Source organism: Ranitomeya variabilis, chromosome 4 (assembly GCF_051348905.1).
Source record: "Ranitomeya variabilis isolate aRanVar5 chromosome 4, aRanVar5.hap1, whole genome shotgun sequence".
NCBI lineage: Eukaryota > Metazoa > Chordata > Amphibia > Anura > Dendrobatidae > Ranitomeya > Ranitomeya variabilis.
Window position 1 is genome coordinate 676195710 of NC_135235.1, and position 16841 is coordinate 676212550.

The window sequence follows — 16841 nt, forward strand, 5'->3', positions numbered from 1 at the left end:
GTCTGTCCTGGAAATCCCGCGTCTCTGATTGGTCGAGGCCGCCAGGCCTCGACCAATCAGAGACGGGCACAGCATGGCGACGATGATGTCATAAAGGTTGCCTCGACCAATCAGCGACGGGCACAGTCTGCCGCCAGGCCTCGACCAATCAGCGACGGGCACAGTATCGACGTAGATGTCATAATGGTTGCCATGGCGACGATGATGTCATAAAGGTTGCCTCGACCAATCAGCGACAGGCACAGTCTGCCGCGAATTCTGGAATCATCATTGTCCATATACTACGGGGACATGAATATTCTAGAATACCCGATGCGTTAGAATCGGGCCACAGTCTAGTATATATATATATATATATATATATATATATATATATACACATATACATACACACACACACACACACACACACACACACACACACACACACACGTTCTATGTGTATATATCTACTCTATTCTAACCTGTCAGTGTGATTTTACTGTACACCGCGCTGAATTACCGGCTTTTCAAAGGACACCGGTGTGTAAAAATCGGACAGTACTCGCATGGTGCGAGTGCTGTGCGATTTTTTATTTTTTTTTTTCTCGCACCCATTGACTTGTATTGGCGAGTCTCGTCCGAGAATCGCAGCAATACGCAGCATGCTGCGATTTTTTTCTCAGTCCGATTTCGGCTGAGAAAAAAAATCGCAAATGAAAAGACACCTATTAAATAACATTGGTCCGAGTGCAATCCGATTTTTTATCGGATTGCACTCGTCCGTTTTCCTCGCAAGTGGAAATGAGCCCTTACTTTTAGGATACTAGTCAGATGCCTCTCTCTCTCTCAGCCACACCAGATCTCACACTTTGCGCTGACGAGGGGCAGTACCCTGTAACACTGTGTCTGCAAATTGAGAGTTTGCTTTTGGCTTTTATCCTAAGTCATGTGACAAGGCTCATTATAAAGTCGATATTGCCTTTTAGGATTGCTACTTCATATAGGTGACACGAGTTCTCTCTGAAGAGAGAATTTACCACATAAAGTTACACTGGTCAGAATTGTAAAATTTGACCTGGTCATGAAGGTGGAAACATGCTTTGGGGGGTAAAGGGGTTAATATTTTCTTTTTTTTTACTGGTGCTTTTCTTGTAATATAAGAAAGCTTAAGGCCAGAAATAAACCCCATAAAACACTGTGCATGGAGACTTTGGGATCAGATAATTTCTGTCCTCGATGTGTGTTCAAACAAAACAGCTTTTATAAAAGCCTCTAACTTCTGTGTGTGAATCAGACATGAGATCCAACGTGATAGAAGATTACAGTGCGGGGAAGACGGGAAACCTTCATATAGACGGCCGGTGGTGATGGAGTCAGTGATGGACTCTGGACAAATATGTTTCTAGAGCCGTAGTAGGAGATGAAGATGTCGTCCTCATCATGAAGTAGTTATTTCTCCTGTCACGTGTAATGAATATCTCCTGCAGTATTGCAATTGCCGATTCCAGTGTCGGTAAATGAGATGAGAATTAGCGTTATGGAAGATGAGTCTATGAGAAACGTATTCAGCTGCCGACTCCGAGGAAGAAACTGCTTGTTGTCTGTGGCCTAAAATATATAGGTTTTTATTAGTAGATATAAAGAAGAAAACTAAATACTGTAAAATAATAAATCTTCTCATATGTTTCCCTTATTATTTCCAGTAATTGCATTATTAGACAGGATTTTTATGATCCTCTTTTCATTCAGGTCTCTACAATATCGGATCCTCTCAGTAAAGATCTTCTATAGAAGAGAATTTTCCTGATTTACCCATCAAAGATGGATATGGACAGAGACAAGATGGCGGAGAGGATATTACACCTCACCCTAGAGATCCTCTTCCGGCTTACTGGAGAGGTGAGAGATTCTGATGACGTCACATTACATCATTCTTATCTGTGGTAATAACAGATGGACAGAACTGGAGAGGTGAGGACTCAGGAAATGTCTGTAGTGAGACTTATTAATGTGTCTCTCCATAACCAGGATTACACAGTAGTGAAGAAGACCTCTAGTGAGCATTGTCAGGACCCTGTGTCTGAGGGGTGGGGAAGACCCCTGAGCCCAATCATGGGGCCTCCACCTCACTCCCTGATCCATGAGGACATTATTAATCAGAAGATCCTAGGACTCACCTACAAGATGATCGAGCTGCTGACTGGGGAGGTGACATTGCTGGGAATTCTGGGACATTATACAGAAATGCTATGAAAGGATTGGGGTGATGATGGTATCATTGTATATGTCAGGTTCCTGTAAGGTGTCAGGATGTCACCATCTATTTCTCCATGGAGGAGTGGGAGTATTTAGAAGGACATAAAGATTTGTACAAGGATGTCATGATGGAGGTTCCCCAGCCCCTCACATCAACAGGTAATAGACAGGACTAAATACAGACGACCTATTATTATCTTTATGTAAAGAATGAATTCAGTCCCTGTATGTGTTTCCTCCAGTTCTATCCAGTAAGAGGACAGCACCAGAGAGATGTCCCCATCCTCTTCTTCCACAGGAATGTAAACAAGAAGATCCCAATGTTCCTCAGGATCACCAGGTAGATGGAGAGAAAGTGTCATAAGTAGAAATAAGTGAATTTCTTTGGGTCCCTGCTTATTCTGCAAGCTATAGCACTTAGGCTAGGTTCACATTGCGTTAATGCAGCCCGTTCAACACATGCGTTAAAACGGGCTTTGTTAGCACAAGTGCCGACTTGCTAGCGCAGATAGCTAGCAGATGCTCTATCGGACCCGGAAACGTTGCAGCCCACGTCCCAGGGTCCGTCACTCAATGACGGCACATCGCTAGCGCACGCCCATTATGGGCGTGCGCTAGCGATGCGCCCGAAATAGAGCTGAATGGCAGCATTAACGGACTGCGTTACACCACGTTGTACCTCAGTGTAATGCAGTCAGTCTAACGGACTGCTAAAAAGCAATCTGAACCTAGCCTTACTGAAAAAGCTGCAGAGGGAACTCTGCTTCCTGTATCTCGCCGACTGATCAGCTGTTCGGCTCTGCAGCGGCATGTGTGTGTGACAGTCATACACATGCATGGAGAGCCCAACAAACAGGTTCTCCATTCATGTGTCGTGTCTGTCACACAGCCACCGTATACAATTAAGAAGAATACTTGGCACTCAACTTTGGAAGATGATTTTATGTTTAATGCAGTCAGAAATCAAAACGTTTCGGCCTGGTTTGGCCTTCATCAGTTACAGACTGCACAGTATGGGCGTAGTCTTGTCCAATTTAGTGAGTCATACAGTGGTAAAAGGATCACTTTAAATGAGCGCTGTGGAAACTGTGACTATCAGTGTCAGAAGGATGAACACTGCCGGCCGGGCCTGTGATAAGAGACAGTGCGCGCAAGTGTCCTGCAGCAACGTGGTATCCACTGCTAGTCAGCTGTCACACAGCCACAACACATGAAGCTGTAGAGCCAAACAGCTGATCAGCCGTCGCAATCCAGGAAGCCGGGTTCCCTCTGCAGCTTATTCGGTAAGCGCTATAGCTTGCCGAATAAGCAGAGACCCAAAGAAATTTGCACATCTCTAGTCATGAGATCTCCCCTATGATGTGTATATGGCTGTGAAGGTCTTGTGCTCAGTCTTGTTTTATTCACCAGTATTATATGTTTTAAACTTGTGTAATGAGAACGGTGGAGATGGCAGGATTAGAGCTGATCATTGATGTAACTTCTCATCTGTCTGTGACTTTTACAATATTTGTTTCAGGGTGAAAATATAACCCATGTTAATACTACTGAGACATACGTGAGGAGTGGTGAGCAGTGTAAAGAGGAGATTCCTACAGATAACCGCCCAGGTGAGTAGTAACCACTAAATACAGATAAGCTAGGGATTGTTCTCAGTGCAGAGCTGTGGCTACTTTATCAGTGGTGTAGTCCGGACATATCAATCGTGTGATCACCAATTTGCCTCCAGACCAGAGCATTCTCTTCCACCTCAAACTGTTCAAATGATTTTGGGCATTGAAAATCCTTCCATAGAACTTACAACCTGGAAGATCAACCTACCCCCTGGATTTAGAAGACATTGACTTTTACCTGCCCAGATCTGTAAACTACAAAGCCAAATGACAGCGTACGTAAAAGGTCTTGACAAGCTAGAAAATCACTTGAAAAATATTATGATGGGCCTCTAAGAGAAAGCAGAGGGTAATGATGCTATTGGCTTCCTGAAATCCAGATATCTCATTGGATGAATCTACCTTCTCTATGTCTTTTTTTACAGGATGATTGTGTATGGTAGTTTGATTGTGGTGGGATTGGCCTACCCCACCTATGTGAGTCTTTAACTGCCTGGTAGTCTTTAAAAAAGACACATGTGCAGTCTGTGATTTAATAGTATAGAAAAAAGAAAATGATTCAGTTCACCCTTGTGATGGTATTCTCACAGCCCATGAGATATTTGATCTGAGCACAGAAACGTCTCTGCTTGACGCCAGATACTTGTGCATGAAAATCAAGGTACCCAGCTCAGGAAATAAAAAAGTCTTTATTTGGACAAATGTAAAAAGTAAGCTGCTTGACAAACCAGTGCATACTGGAGGAAGGAATGTCTTGAATAACTGGACGACACGTTTCAAACACGTGTAGTGCTCTTAGTCCTCAGTTTTTTATTAGTATACCCAAGTCTTTTTCACACGTGCTGAGGCTTAGTTCTATTCCTCCAATTCTATAGATGTAATTTTGGCTTTTCTTGCCCAGATATAGAATCATGCATTTCTCCCTGTTAAATAACCATTCTATTAGTCGCTGCCCATTGTTCAAGCTTATCTAGATCCTTCTAAATTCTTTCTCTGTTTTCTCTAGTCTTAGCTATCCCTCCTACCCTTGTATAGTCTGCAAATTTGATAAGTTTACCTTTAGTTCCCTTTTCTAGATCATGTACAAAAATGTTGAACAACAGAGAGACCAGGACAGAACTTTGTGGTACTCCACTTAAAGCACTCTTCCAATTGGATGTACAACCATTTATCACCACTCTTTGAGTATGATTACTGAGCCAGTTATGAATAAACCTAACTGTAGCCTTGTCAATCCCATACTTGTTCATTTTTTCAATAAAGATAGTATGAGATACTTTATCAAATGCTTTTCTGGAGTTGAGATATACTATATCTATGGTATTTTCCTGATCCAATTTGTTCAAAGATCTTTCCTATGAAGACCCACTGGCCTGTAAATTTCTGACTTAACCTTCTTACCTTTTTTTGAAGATAGAGACAACAATTGCCCTTCTCCAATCTTCTGGGACCTTTTCTGTTCTCCAGGAATTTTCAAGGATTCCGGCTAGTGGTTCTGCATTTTCCTCTGCTAACTTTTTCAGTACCCTAGGATGTAATTCACCTGGACCAGGAGATTTAAATTAGCAAAGTGTTCCCTCACCATCTCGCTGTTTATAGGTAGTGTGGATTATTTTATTCCTTCGATAGCACCGTGAAGATCAGTTGATGTTACAATTGCTTTCTTAGAGAACACATTCAAAATAGAAATTTAAAAGTTTCTCAACATAATTTTTGACCATTCATCGTTTTCATCCTGTAAAAATCCTATAGCATCTTTGACTTTTATTTTGCTCTTGACATACATACAAAATAATTTTTTATTGCTTTTGATCTCCCTTGCCTTACTTCATTACTGATTTTGGCTCTTCTAACTTTTGCCCTGCGTTCCCTGCAGACAGCATTATATTCTTCTTTAGATATGCCCCCCCAGCCATTGGACCTTTCCTACCCTCTTTATGAGTCCATTCGTATCTGCCTTTCTGAAATCCAACCTTAGTCTGAGTCCTCACTGGTCTTCCTCCTATTCCTCTTTTAATCCAAAACTCGAGGATAGCATGATCGCTGACTCCTACATTCCCGGCCATCTTTACCTCCTCAACCATTTCCTCCTTCTTGGTAAAAATTAGGTCCAATATTGCAGATCCTTAACCCTTTGGCGACTGCCGATACGCCTTTTAATGGTTGCAGTTAAGGGTACTTATTCCTCAGCGCCGCTTTTTAACGGCACTGAGAAATAAGTGTACAGCGCCCCCCAGCGTTGGAAATTCTCCGGGGTCTCCGCTACCGTGGGTAGCGGAGACCCCGGAGAAAATGGTTTTTACTGACCCCAGTGTTGCGATCACCTTTATTTATGGAATAACTGCGACCGCAAAAAAATAAAGTCTGATTTCCCTTTTAATTTTGCTCTCCACTGATGTGAACTAGCATATGAGAGGGAAATGGGGTCCTCCGAGCCCCAACGGTATGTCCAGTGTCCCTGGACCCTCATGCCTTCCCTCGGTCCTGTCCCCCAGCCGCCGGTGTCTTCTTCCGGGAAGAAAATGGAGGGCGCATGCGCAGTGCATTTGCTGAGATCTGCCGGCCGGCACCCGGCAACAATAGGAAATCTTTCCCATGTGATGGGGTCTATCACAGTGATCAAAATAAAAAAAAATAGTAAATCAAATTCCCCTTTATCACCCCCTTAGTTAGGCAAAAATAATAATAAATAAAGTTATTTATTCCATTTTTCCGCTAGGGTTCAGGTTGGAGCTATGGTTAGGTTTGGGGTTAGGGTTGGGCTAAGGTTAGGGTTGGGCTAGGGTTATGGTTGGGGCTAGGGTTAGGATTGGGGCTAGAGCTAGGGTTAAGGTTGGGCTAGGGTTGGTGTTGGTGTTAGGGTTGGGCTAAGGTTAGGGTTGGGCTAGGGTTAGGGCTGTACTTAGAGTTGGGGTTATGGTTTGGATTATGATTAGGGTTGAGATTAGGGTTAGGGTTGTGATGGGGTTAGGGTTGTGGTTTGTGTTTATGGTTGCGGTTTTGGTTTGAATTATGGTTAGGGTTGAGATTAGGGTTAGGATTGTGGTTAGGGTTGGGATTAGGGTTAGGGGTGTGTTGGGATTAGTTTTGCAGTTAGAATTGGGGGGTTTCCACTGTTTAGGTACATCAGGGGGTCTCCAAAAGTGACTTGGCACCCACCATTTATTCCAGCCAATTTTGCGTTCAAAAAGTCAAATGGTGCTCCCTGCCATGCGCTCAAACAATGGCTTTCCCCCACATCTGGGATATCTGTGCACTCAGGAGAAATTGCACAACAAATTTTGTGGTTGATTTTGTTGCTGATACCTTTGTGAAAATAAAAAATTTGGTTTCAACGTAAATTTTATGTGAAAAAAGTAATATGTTCATGACTCATGAAAGCTTACAATCTACAATGAGGTGGGAGGAGACAAGGTACAGGGGCTTATGTACAATGATGGTCCAGCCATCTTTAGGGAGTGGGGGGTAGATAAAGGCTGCATGAGCTAGTCACCAGCCAGTATTTGTGGTGCTATTGGTGCAGTGGAGTTTGATGAAGGGTTATTCTCAGATAGTGAATGTGCTATACACACACACACATACACATACTTCGATTAGGGAATGTGATAGGCCGCTCTAAACAGATGTGTTTTTAGGGAGCGTGTAAAACTGTGTAAGTTGTGGATAATCCTAAATTCTTGGGTTAGAGCATTCTAGAGGATTGGCGTGACACGGGAGAAGTCTTGGAGCCGGGAGTGGGAGGTACAGAGAAGTGGGAATGTTAGTCGAAAGTCACTTGGAGAGCATAACGAGTGGGTAGGCTGATAAACAGAAATGGGGAAGAGATGTAGGGGGGTGCCGCACTGTGGAGAGCTTTGTGGGTGAGAACAAGCAGTTTGAATTGGATCCTATAATGACTGAGCAGCCAGTGGAATGACGCGTCCGAGTACCGATTAGCCAGATGGACGACCTTGGCTTCTGCATTAAGGATGGACTGGAGAGAGGAAAGTCGAGTGAGGGGGAGGCCAATTAATAGAGCATTACAGTAGTCCAGGCGGGAGTGGATCAGGGCAATGGTGAGGGTCTTTGTTGCTTCCATAGTGAGAATGGACACAAGAGCGGGCAAGAGATTAGATATGGGAGGTGAAGGAAAGATTGGTGTCAAACATAACACCCAGACAGCGCGCCTGCTGCATTATTATGGTGCCACCCACTTAGAGGGAGATGTCAGATTTAGGGAGGTTAGTAGACGACGGGAGTTGAAGTTCAGTTTTGGAAACGTTTAGTTTCAGATAGAGAGCGAACATGATGTGCGGCCAAACAGTCACTGATGTTCTGTAATACAGCAGGGGTAAGATCAGGGGATGACACGTATACTTGTGTGTCATCAGCATAAAGATGGTACTGAATGCCAAATCTGCTGATGGTCTGTCCAATTGGGGCCGTGTAGAGAGAGAAGAGAAGGCAAAGTGGAGCCTTCGAACGATACACTGAAGCAGCCGTCAGAAAGATAGGAAGAGAACTAGGAGAGAGCAGTGTCCTTTATGCCTATTGATTGGAACATAGAGAGTAGGAGATGGAGGTCAAGAAGAATGAGCAGAGAGTGGTCACCATTACATTTTGCTGTCAGAAGGTCGTTAGTCACTTTGAGTGCGGTTTCTGTAGAATGTTGGGGGTGGACGCCAGATTGTGATGCATCTAGGAGAGAGAGAGTGGAAAGGTAATGGGTAAGCGGGGAGTAGACCAGGCGCTCCAAGAGTTTAGAGACGAATGGGAGGTTGGAGAATGGTCAGTAGTTGTTGGTGAAGGATGGGTCAAGAAAGGTTTTTTTTTTTCTTTTTTTAAATGGAGTAATGATAAAGTGTTTGAAGTTGAAGGAGGAGGGGAAAATACCAGAAGAGAAGGAGAGATTGAAGATTGTAGTTAGGTGAGCAGTGACTAGAGATGAGCGAATATCTTCGACTGCCTCCTTATTCGGCAAGCTATATTTCTTACCGAAGAAGCTGCAGTGGGAATCCGGATGGCTGGAATGTTCAGATAATCAGGTGTCCGGTGCCACAGCTGCATGTGTCGCGGCTGTGTCACAGTCACAACACATGCATGGAGAGCCTGAGTGTTGTGACTGTCACAAAGCCGCAACACATGCAGCTGTGGCGCCAGACACCTGATTATTGGAGCGCTCCAGGCATCCGGGTTCCCGCTGCAGCTCTTCGGTAAGCGCTATAGCTTGCCGAATTAGGAGTCAACTTAAGATATTCACTCATCTCTACTAAGTGATGACAGGAGAGAGAGCCTGGAGGACATGTGATGGAATGGGGTCAGTAGTGCATGTAGTCAGATGAGAGAAGAGAGGAGCCTGGAGACTTCTTCTTCTGTGATTGGATCAAATGTGGAGAGTGAGCCAGAGGAGATGTGGAGAGGGACTGGAGTTGTGGCTATTGGTGTCTGGGATATTCCCTATTTTCTCTATAAATTTAGAGGCCAGGTCATGAGGACAGATGTCTGTGATAGGGACCTCTGTCTTTGGACTGAGGAGGAGTGAAAGGTGTCAAAAGGTTTTTTGGGGTTGATAGTGAGGAGATCAGGGTGGTGAAGTAGGTCTGTTTGTCGATATGAAGGGCAGAGTTATAGGTTCTTAGCATAAGTTTGTAGTGGATGAAGTTTTCTGGTGTGAGTTTTCCTTCATAAGCGTTCAGCATTCCTAGAACATCACTGGAGAAATCGAGTTTGCAATGTGAACCAGGGCTGTTTTACTCTGTTTGGAAGTTCTAAGGGTGAAGGGCGATACTTGGTCCATGGTGCTTCAGAGAGTGTCTTAGTGGCTGAACACAGCCTGTGCCTCCCAAAGCTTCTGGTTCCAACGTCTCCTCCATTATCAGCGCTGCCTGCAGAATGACTAAGGTTGCGTCTTGTGACAGAAACAGACGTCACAGGAGCAGATTCCAGATGAGATGAGACGCACCATTTCAAAATCCCTTATATGACAAAATGGCAGAAAACCAGAGCAGTAGAAATCTCTACAAAGTGACTCCATTTTGGAAATTATAACCATCAGTGAATTAATCTATAGGAATAGTGACTATTTTGATTCCACAGCCATTTTCTGGAAATTAGCATGCAGTGGATGTTGGAGAGTGAAAATTGCACATTTGCCATTCTATTACCCAACACATAATGCCCAGATTGTGCTCCAGGAGACACACACATCGTAAAATAAAGTGGGTTCTTATTATAGTAATGCCAAATACATGAATGCTAAAAGAGGTTTGGGCACACTCCAAGGCTCAGAAGCGAGGTGGAGATTTGACTTTAAGAGAACAGATATTGCTGGATTGGCTTATGGGAGCCATGTTACTTTTGAAGAGCATTTGAGAAACTAATAATTTGGAAACCTCTGTTTTTCCACTGACAAATGATGGACCTGAGTGAGCAGTGTAGGACTGGGGTGCCAAAGGTCCACCTGTAACCTACTCCAGGGCCCCACCTTTCAACTACATTCAAATGTGACATTATTCTCAATTGCAAATTTATATTACAATGAACTGGGTAGATTGTTAAATGAATAAAGTGCTGCCTTTGTCTGTACTTAATGATTCAACTATGTTGTGCCAAGTACTGCTCATATACAGTGGGTACGGAAAGTATTCATACCTCTTTAAATTTTTCACTCTTTGTTTCATTGCAACCATTCTGTAAATTTAAAAAAAGTTCATTTTTTTCTCATTAATGTACACTTTGCACCCCATCTTGACTGAAAATTGACAAGAATGTAATAATTTTTGCAAATGTATTAAAAAAGAAAAACTGAAATATCACATGGTCATAAGTATTCAGACCCTTTGCTCAGTATTGAGTAGAAGCACCCTTTTGAGCTAGTACAGCCATGAGTCTTCTTGGGAATGATGCAACAAGTATTTCACACCTGAATTGGGGGATCCTCTGCCATTCTTCCTTGCAGATCCTCTCCAGTGCTGTCAGGTTGGATGGTGAACATTGGTGGACAGCCATTTTCAGGTCTCTCCAGAGATGCTCAATTGGGTTTAGGTCAGAGCTCTGGCTGGGCCAGTCAAGAATGGTAACAGAGGAGTTCTGAAGCCACTAATTTGTTATTTTAGCTGTGTGTTTAAGGTCATTGTCTTGTTGGAAGGTGAACCTTCAGCCAAGTCTGAGGTCCAGAGCACTCTGGAAGAGGTTTTCATCCAGGATATCTCTGCGTGGCCGCATTTATGTTTGCTTCAATGACAACCAGTCGTCCTGTCCTGCAGCTGAAAAACACCCCCATAGTATGATGCTGCCACCACCATGTTTCACTGTTGGGATTGTATTGGGCAGGTGATGAGCAGTGCCTAGTTTTCTCCACACATACCGCTTAGAATTATCACTAAAAAGGTCTATCTTCGTCTCATCAGACCAGAGAATCTTATTTCTCATAGTCTGGGAGTCCTTGTGTTTTTTTTTAGCAAACACTATGCAGGCTTTCATTTGTCTTGCACTGAGGAGAGTCTTCTGTTGGGCCACTCTGCCATAAAGGCCCGACTGGTGGATAGCTGCAGTGATAGGTGACTTTGTCTGCATCTTTAGAGCTCAGCCACAGTGATCTTGGGGTTCTTCTTTACCTCTCTCACCAAGGCTCTTCTCCCACGATTGCTCAGTTTGGCTGAACGGCCATGTCTAGGAAGTCTTCTGGTGGTCCCAAACTTCTTCCATTTTAAGGTATATGGAGGCCATTGCGCTCTTAGGAACCTGGAGTACTGCAGAAATTCTGTTGTAACCTTTGCTAGATCTGTGCCTTGTCACAATTCTGTCTGTGAGCTTCTTGTCCAGTTCCTTTGACATCATGTTTCTCATTTGGTCTGACATGCACTGTGAGCTGTGAGGTCTTATATGGACAGGTGTGTGCCTATCCAAATCAAGTCCTGTCGGTTTATTTAAACACAGCTGGCCTCCAATGAAGGAGTAGAACCATCTCAAGGAGGATCACAAGGAAATGGACAGCATGTGACTTAAATATGAGTGTGAGCAAAGGGTCTGAATACTTATGACCATGTGATATTTGTTTTTTTTTAATAAATTTGCACAAATGTCTACATTTCTGTTTTCTTCAGTCAAGATGGGGTGCAGAGTGTACATTAATGTGATAAAAATGACATTTTTTTGAATTTACCAAATGACTGCAATGAAACAGAGTGAAAAATTTAAAGGGGTCTGAATACTTTCTGCACCCACTGTAAGTGGGTGATGGGCCACTCTTTCACAGGAGCCCATTGGAGGATTCTCCTATGGGCCAGTGCTAGCCTGTTAGTGAGAACATGCTTTTTTGTGATATTAGTAGATGTTTTTATTGGTATTATTCTTGCCTATATAACATTTTTTGGTGGCTTTTTATTCCTTATTTGGGAGGCAGAATGAACAAACAGCAGAACACCACGCTCTACTGGATAATTCTATGAGGTTTTCTATTAGAACTGTCATTGTCTTGGTGAATAATTCAGTATTTTTACATAGCTTGCCATTTCTTTAAACAGTTTAAGTAGAAATGCTGTATAATATAGAATTCAAGGATATTTTATTCAAAAATAATAATTGTTTTTTTTCTTGGCAGATGAATGTACCAGGAGATCAGAGGGACAGCTGACCTCTTCAACTTTTAAATCAGATGATATTGAGATCCCACAGAATACAATTGAAATGAATGCTATTACTCCAGATATACCATCGTCTTCTCACAGCAAAGATCTGCTATCTGATCCTATGAAACAAGTCCTGTCTTCTGATTCATTACTGACTACTAAGGAAAATCAAAGTCACAAAATAAGCATTGAAAAAAAAACTGCTCCTAAAGCAAAGTCCTTTTCACTTTCAGAATATGGAAACAATTTTCTCCTTGAACAGTCTTTTCTTGAACATCAAAAAATTTGCACAGCAGAGAAAAGATTTTCTTGTTCCAAGTGTGGGAAATGTTTTAACCGGAAAGCAGATCTTGTTAGGCATGAGAGAATTCACACTGGTGAGAAGCCTTTTCCATGTTCAGTATGTAGGAAATGCTTTACACAGAAATCAGCTCTTGTTACACATCAGAAAACACACACAGGGGAGAAACCTTTTTCATGTTTAGAATGTGGGAAATGTTTTAAGCAGAAATGGGATCTTGTTAATCACCAGAGAACTCATACAGGGGAGAAGCCATTTTCCTGTTCAGTATGTAGGAAATACTTTACACATAAATCAACTCTTGTTACACATCAGAGAACACACACAGGGGAGAAGCCATATTCATGTTCAGAATGTGGAAAATGTTTTAACCGAAAATCAGATATTGTTAAGCACCAGAGGACTCACACAGGGGAGAAGCCATTTTCATGTTCTGAATGTGGGAAATGTTTTATCCAGAAAAGTATTCTTGTCATACACCAAAGAACTCACACAGGAGAGAAACCTTTTTCATGTTCAGTATGTGGGAAATGTTTTAACAACAAATCAGATTTGGTGAAGCACCAGAGAATTCACACTGTGGAAAAACCTTATTCATGTTCAGAATGTGGGAAAAGCTTTAACAAGAAATTAGATTTTGTTAAGCACCAAAGAACTCACACAGGAGAGAAGCCTTTCTCATGTTCAGAATGTGGGAAATGTTTTAACAACAAATCAGATTTGGTGCAGCACCAGAGAATTCACACAGGGGAAAAACCTTATTCATGTTCACATTGTGGGAAATGTTTTAGCAAGAAATTAGACCTTGTTAAGCATCATATAAAGCACACAGGGGAGAAGTCTTTTTCATGTTCAGAATGTGGGAAATGTTTTAACAACAAATCAGATTTGGTGAAGCACCAGAGAATTCACACAGGGGAAAAACCTTATTCATGTTCAGAATGTGGGAAAAGCTTTAACCAGAAATCAAGTCTTATCAAACACCATAGAACTCACACAGGGGAGAAGCCATATTCATGTTCAGAATGTGGGAAATATTTTAACCATAAATGGAATCTTGTTATACACAAAAGAACTCACACAGGGGAGAAGCCTTTTTCATGTTCTGAATGTTTGAAATGTTTTTACAAGAAATCAGATTTTGTTATACACAAAAGAACTCACACAGGGGAGAAGCCTTTTTTATGTTTAGAATGTGGGAAATATTTTAACCATAGATCAAATTTTGTTAAGCACCAATGAACTCACGCAGGGGAGAAGCCTTTTTAATGTTCAGAATGTTGGAGATGTTTTAACTAGAAATTGCTTCTTGATAGCCACAAGAGAACCCACACAGTGGAGAATACTTTTTCCAGTTCAGAATGTGGAAAATGTTTTATGAAGAAATCATTTCTTCTTAGCCACCAAAGAATTCACACAGGGGAGAAGAAGTTTGATGTTCTTAATGTGGGAAATCTTTTACATAGTAATCAACTCTAAATAAACAACTGAGAAATCATACAGAGTTAAAGTCTTTTTCATATTCAGTGCTAGTTGGAAGAGCGAGGCTAAGTGCCAGAATTGGCGCATCTTAGAGATGCACCTTTTCTGGGATGGCGGAGAGCTGATGTTTTTAGCCTGGGGGGCAGTATCCATGGCCCCTTTCCTAGGCTATTAATATCAGCCCAAAGCTGTCTGCATAGCCTTTTGCTGGTTATTAATTATGGGGGGACCCTACATCATGTTTTTTAGGGTCCCCCATTTTAATAGCCAGAAAAGGCTAAGTATACAGTTGTGTGCTGATATTAATAGCCTGAGAAGCTCCATGGGTATTACCCCCTTCCCTAGGCTATTAATATCAGCCTGCAGCTCTCTGCATAGCCTTTGCTGGTTATTAATTATAGGGAGACCCTACATCATTTTTTTTAGGGTCCCCCATTTTAATAGCAAGTAAAGGCTAAGTATACAGTTGTGAGCTGATATTAATAGCCTGAGAAGCTCCATGGTTATTACCCCCTTCCAAGGCTATAAACATCGGCTCCCAGCTGTCGGCTTTCCCTCCACTTGTTACGAAAATTTTAATTTTATTAATTAAATACATGTACAGTAAGCTGCAAACACACTGTACTAATTGTATTTGTCAGTGACATTTATATATCTACCTATTCTTCATGTATTTATGTAATCCATCTCTTCTGTCGGCTCCTGTTGTGATTTTACACTAGGTGGCAGATGATTTGCCAGCTTTTCTTCTATCTGTCTATATCTATATATATGTGTGTCACTGACATCTATATATCTATGTATTCTATGTGTATATATCTATTCTAACCTGTCACTCTGTGATTTTACTGTATGTAGCACATGAATTGCCGGCTTTTATTTTATCTTTTACCGAATGTTACCGACTTTTTCCGATTTTAAGAAAAATGCTCGTGTTACCGATCACGAATCCGAATCTACCATATTTGTGCCGAATTTATGTTTGGCAACATTTTCCAAACATATTCGTTCATATCTATTATAGAGGCCTGATCCAGAGGCCACCAAAAATTCTTCTCTTTCTAGTGTCATACAGTAGGGGACCTGATTTTAAAATAGTTTGTAGCATCTAATGTGTTATAGAGGCCTGAGCCAGAGGATACAAAATAATTCTTGTGTTCTTAACGTCATACAGTAGGCGACATCTGACTTTCAAATTGTTTGTAGCATATCTTCTTTGTCATAGAGGCATCATCCACACTCAAACAATTCTTTCTTCTGTGACTAACACGATACAGCACGCCATATTTCACCTTGGCATTTACTGCCTCTGAAATTCAGCTGTTTGCAGAGGTGGTGAAGAGTTTAAAATCTTAATTTTTTATTGCAAATACTGTGCTATTACCACACTATCTCAGCAACATGACTGGGAAAATGTGAGGCTGCGTTAGAAGAATTAGGCTTGATGTTCAAGGTGTACGTGAGGTAGGTGGTAAGGTTAGTGAACCAATAACGTCACATCCTATGCAAAGACATCTGGCAACTTCTGTTACTGGATGGGCTACTCCACTACCTTTCTTCAGCAGATGCACAGCGGTATGCCTTGTTGATGAGGCCCAGAAAGAGCATCTGCTTGAGTGGATGGCAAGCGCAGCTTCAAGTGGTCTCTCCTCCTCTTCCTCCACCTTAACCTCACAACCAGTACAGTACACAGGGATGGCACCCAAATTCTTCTTGCTTCCCCCCGCATCCCAACCCTCCAACCTTACAACTGACTGTACGGAACCACAGATAAGTGAGTCTGAAGAGCTGTTCACACATTCTATGTAATACGGCCGTAATACGGAGAAATGTTCCCAAAATAGTGATCCGTAGGCAGGGTGTGTCAGCGTATTTTGCGCATGGCATCCTCCGTATGTAATCCGTATGGCATCCGTACTGCGATATTTTCTCGCAGGCTTGCAAAACCGACATCTAATGGATTTATGTGCTCAAATGTTCGGGAAAACATATATACAGTATATATATATATATATATATATATATATATATGTCATTGAGACACATATATATATATATAGTCTGTATTTATATTTACTACAGCGCGATATCTGTGAAAAGCCGGTAATTCAATTGCCGGCTTTTCATTTCTCCTTCCCAAACCCGACAGGATATGAGACATGGTTTACATACAGTAAACCATCTCATATCCCCATTTTTTTTGCATATTCCACACTACTAATGTTAGTAGTGTGTATGTGCAAAATTTGGGCGCTGTAGCTGCTAAAATAAAGGGTTAAATGGCGGAAATAATTGGCGTGGGCTCCCGCGCAATTTTCTCCACCAGAGTGGTAAAGCCAGTGACTGAGGGCAGATATTAATAGCCTAGAGAGGGTCCATGGTTATTGCCCCCCCGTGGCTAAAAACATCTGCCCCCAGCCACCCCAGAAAAGGCACATCTGGAAGATGCGCCTGTTCTGGCACTTGGCCACTCTCTTCCCATTCCCGTGTAGCGGTGGGATATGGGGTAATGAAGGGTTAATGCCACCTTGCTATTGTAAGGTGACATTAAGCCAGATTAATAATGGAGAGGCGTCAATTATGACACCTATCCATTAT

The 16841-nt window shown here is 42.2% G+C and overlaps 1 protein-coding gene across 1 annotated transcript in view; it reads left to right on the top strand.

Annotated features, from left to right (window-relative positions):
• The window catches only part of LOC143766314 (uncharacterized), a 39976-nt gene extending 25689 nt beyond the window's left edge, over nucleotides 1–14287 (top strand). The window contains exons 2-7 of the mRNA XM_077253898.1: nucleotides 1732–1881; nucleotides 2011–2190; nucleotides 2274–2397; nucleotides 2481–2578; nucleotides 3758–3848; nucleotides 12433–14287. Coding sequence (XP_077110013.1) covers nucleotides 1804–1881; nucleotides 2011–2190; nucleotides 2274–2397; nucleotides 2481–2578; nucleotides 3758–3848; nucleotides 12433–14003 — 2142 coding nt within the window. The 5' untranslated portion in view covers nucleotides 1732–1803 and the 3' untranslated portion in view covers nucleotides 14004–14287. The remainder of the gene's footprint in view (nucleotides 1–1731; nucleotides 1882–2010; nucleotides 2191–2273; nucleotides 2398–2480; nucleotides 2579–3757; nucleotides 3849–12432) is intronic.
• The last annotated feature ends 2554 nt before the right edge of the window (nucleotides 14288–16841 follow it).